This window comes from Lepisma saccharinum, unplaced genomic scaffold (assembly GCF_977018435.1).
Source record: "Lepisma saccharinum unplaced genomic scaffold, izLepSacc3.1 HAP1_SCAFFOLD_293, whole genome shotgun sequence".
NCBI classification, from domain to species: Eukaryota; Metazoa; Arthropoda; class Insecta; order Zygentoma; family Lepismatidae; genus Lepisma; species Lepisma saccharinum.
In genome coordinates, this window is record NW_028143038.1 from 243,604 (window position 1) to 247,802 (window position 4,199).

Genomic DNA, 4,199 nt, shown 5'->3' on the forward strand with positions numbered 1-4,199 from the left:
GTGTATGTGCATTTCATACTAAAAGAAACCCAAGTCTTCAAACCAGCTATTCATGCTATCCACCAAAGATTGAAAAAAAAAATGCTTTCGAACGCATGGTTTTCCTCTAACTCCTTAACTACGGTTCTACCTACACGGTGAATCAATCGTTTTCATTGCTTCAAGAGTAACTGTTCTAATTTCGTGCTTGGTTCTAAGAACTGAAAGATTTCAGTTCTGCGTATTCATGGATAGCACTTTTGGTAGTTGTAAAGCGTCGTAAATACAGCAAATTCCAACATAAATATCTACTTTGTCAAGTGTTTTACCAATCTTTCAAAATAGGACCTCTCGCGAGTCGATAGGGGAACATCTCGACTTAATTTATTTTAGACTCAAATGGTATAGATTGCAGGAAGCGCTCTAACAAGATTGAACAATGAGGCCACCCAACATACGACAAAAACACAGCCCAGCTTTAGTGTTCGATCAAGAAGTACTTGTGAAACACCAGAAGTCTGAGAAAATACCGAATACATGGCATCTAAAAGGGAATAGATTTGGTACACAGCCAGGGACGCCAGACAAAAATCTCATTAATCCTCCAGTTCATGTTTTATGATATTAATGCCCACCAACTATGCATCCCGACTTTCTTTAATCCGTTATTTAATTATTTCAGAAAGTACTACACCACGATTCACGATAACAAATATACTTAATAATAATAAGATTAAAAATAAAAATAAATATAGCAAGACAAATTTTGGGGTGGCCCCCACGGACTCATGTAAGTTGGCGCCAATGTACACACAGCCGCCATAAATTACGTAACGAAATTTGTGTACACAGCTATGGGGTTGCAAACTTAATTGAACTGAACTGGAACACTACAAGTATAACATATTTCATAATATGGCTTATATATCCAGTGGATTGGAAATAATGAACCCTTGTTAAGATGTGTCATTTATAACCAGAAGTTCGTTGGTTCAAGACAGAAGAAGAAATCCCTCATATGCTCCCTTCAAATAACATTCTACATTAAAGTGACTAACTCGGAATCACGAAACTTCCGACCCTCTGTAAACAAGCCGTCTCACTTCGAGTAACGTATCACTCCGCGTCGGCTGTTCATGGATGGCGCGGTCATCATATGGTGATGTTCACTCGCATTTCACCCGAATACGTTACATGAAAGAAAACGTATTCCTATTTTTTATGACATCCCTACACATTGAAGCATAATAAATTTTCGAAGTGTGATTAAATACGTGTTCTTGTTGAAGCTTGAAGTACAGGTATGAACATATTTTCTACTTCAAAAAATTAATTTATCTGACACTGGGTTAACGGGTCCCTCCTCCTCCTTTTCTCTCAGTATGACTGGGCCAAAGTAAAACTAAGAGAACGAGAAAGTCGATTTAGTAAATTCAAGCCTTTTCATTTTATTACCCCTTCACCAAGCAATTGCTCAACATTTTTGACATGCATAGAATTGTTTTTCTCCTTTGTCCCGCCAGTTTTAGCAGAAACTAGACAAAGATTTTAAAAAAAATAGAATGTTTACCTCCGTTCATTTCTCTTTCTTGAGCACTGAAAAGAAAGCGACAATAAGAACTCACATTATTTATGCAAGGGAAAAATATTTACTTACTTTAATCCAATGGGAGAGGTCAGATCTTCATCACAACTATATTCCGATTCACTTTCCCCGTCATTAACTTCGATAACGAATCTTTCCAAATTTAAATCGTCTGTCAAGTTCTCCACTTCAAACTCTTCGGTTTCAATGACATGCCGCACTGCATCTGCCCAGTTACGCGCCGAAATCTGAGACATGGAAATCTCAATCAGTCTCTTGTCCTCGTCCAACTTGAAGGTCTTATTGCGCGCAACGTAGCCTTTGACCTGAGCCCATATCATTTCAATTGGATTCAGGTTGCAATGGTAAGGTGGTAGACGTAACACGGTGTGCTCGGCTCTATTCGCCATTGCGTCGACAATGTATTTGTCATAGCTTGACTTCATATGCGAAACGTGATCCAAAAGTTCCGCCTTGAGCAAGATACCTGGAAGTACAACGCCTTTTTCGCTCAGCCAAGCTAATATGTCAGCCTTCTTCCAAGCAGTGGGTGGCAACTTTTCACATTTCACACTGTGATCGGGAGCACTATCCAGTACAATAACACTGTTCGGGTCAAGTTTTGGCAGAACAGATGAAAACCACTCCTCAAAAACATCACCGTTCATTTCTTTGTGGTAGTCACCTGTAGTCTTGGACACAAAAATTAGCTGTGCACCGTCCACGAACCCACTTCCACTTCCAACATGAACAATGAACCTCTTGCCTTTTCCTGGCGATTGCTTCTTTCCGGTTGACAGTCCTTCGAGAAAAGCTTTCTTCCTGGAGGTGACAGTGCTATCGTGCCATGCCTTGCTCACAGTGTGCCCTGCGTTTACCCACGTCTCATCCAAGTAATAAATGTTCTTACCTTACTTTCGCAGTTCCCTTATGGACCGGAGGTATTTTCGGCGCCACACAACGATATCGTCCCTGTCGATGAGTGCTGTCTGCCGACTTCGCTTCCCATAAACGAACCCAACGTCCAACAAGAGGCGAATTAACGTGGACGCGCTAAAATTGGGGAGATCCTCATCGTTATTAACATCCGCCAATACGTTCCGCACGGTGGGTAGTTCTTGATTAAAAGAAATAGGAATGCACTTTGCGCCGTATTGCACTTATTTCAAAATCGGTGTACTTGTTCACACGAGCAACAAAGTTGTGTTTCTTCCCGGGAGTCACAACTTCACCGGTCGTTTTCCGTTCTTTCAACGCACCGAAAACAGAAGACGCTGACACACCACTGCACTCGGACACCAAATTCACCACATCCTTCACTGTTTTCTCAGGATGCCACTGACAGAACGTAGCATAAACGTTCAGAACAATCAACTTCTCACCACTTTTCAACGGCTGTCCTTGTCGATGTTTCTGAAAGAAATTCGAAGAATACGGAGACCTTCCTGCACACATGGCAGTCGCCATATTCGAAACTGGCAATACTTTCTTGCCGCTCACGTGATCAGTTGTAATTTATACAATCATCACATATTATTATTATTATTATAAGCAGAAACCTTTAATGAAAAGCTATTTTAAAATTCAAATGCCGGGATAATTTACACATTTTTCTTGCATTTGCAAGCTTTTTTAAAACGAACTATATGCGGCGGAAGAAATAAGCTATTATATTGTTGCCAACACCAATACCTTCGCACTAAGTCGGTGAGGAAACTGAAGTGGTGTGGCAAATGTCGACACATGATAATTTGATTTCACTTTGTCAGTGAGGGTGCTGTGGGATGAAGGGACCCAGATGGGCTGACCATTGCAGAGGTATTCACCATCCAGTGGCGCAACCACAGGGGGCATTGCGTCCCCCCCAACCTTGGACGGAAATGAGTTCTAGAGGGGGCAAGGGGGTCAAACATTGACGGCTAAGTGTGCCTGCAGGGGGCAATTACGGCCCACAACTTCAAATTTTACGCAAATAAAAATACTTTTCGTAAAATTTTCTTGAACGCTTCGCTGGCATTCCCTGCATTTCTTAGTCTTATTAAGTTTTGGACTGTAGTTAGGGGACGGTGGGAGTCTGCCGAACGGTCTAAATGAAAATAAGTTTTAAAATTGATTGATTGGTTTGTGGTTTTAAGTCCACTTTACGCACAGAAAGGCTAATTGGAACTGAACCTACAGTTTAAAGTGGGATCCGAACCACTGTGCAATGTGCCTCCACCGGGTATCGAAACCGGGACCCCTTGATCACATGGCTACGATGTTACCACTACACCATCGGGGAGACACAAAAGTTGTAAAAGAGAGAATGCATTGGCGTCCCGTGAAATTATTTGCACCCTATTAAATCAATATTGATTTCAGCCTGCAAATAAATTTGATCGAAGAATGTTCTTGCTCGCTTTGTTCGCAATTTTTCATTGTTCTCTGTAATGCATTGTAAATTACCAGACAGAGAAATAAGACTTGTCTTAATTGATTTTCTTTTAAATGCATGAACAGTTAGTTGTTTTGAGGAAAGGGAGCGTGCACATTTGAGAGACGGTAGTATGATTGGTCCTATTACTGGGACAAAAAAGTACGAGTCTCAATTAGATTCGTTTGGCCACACTTAAAACTAAGCCAAGATGCCCATAAG

The 4,199-nt window shown here is 41.1% G+C and overlaps 1 protein-coding gene across 1 annotated transcript; it reads right to left on the bottom strand.

The window, feature by feature from the left end:
• Positions 1-1,632: 1,632 nt before the first annotated feature.
• Positions 1,633-2,232, bottom strand: LOC145982660 (uncharacterized). The gene has a single exon (XM_083116034.1). The coding sequence runs from the start codon at positions 2,230-2,232 to the stop codon at positions 1,633-1,635; it is 600 nt and encodes a 199-aa protein (XP_082972160.1).
• Between the last annotated feature and the right edge of the window lie 1,967 nt (positions 2,233-4,199).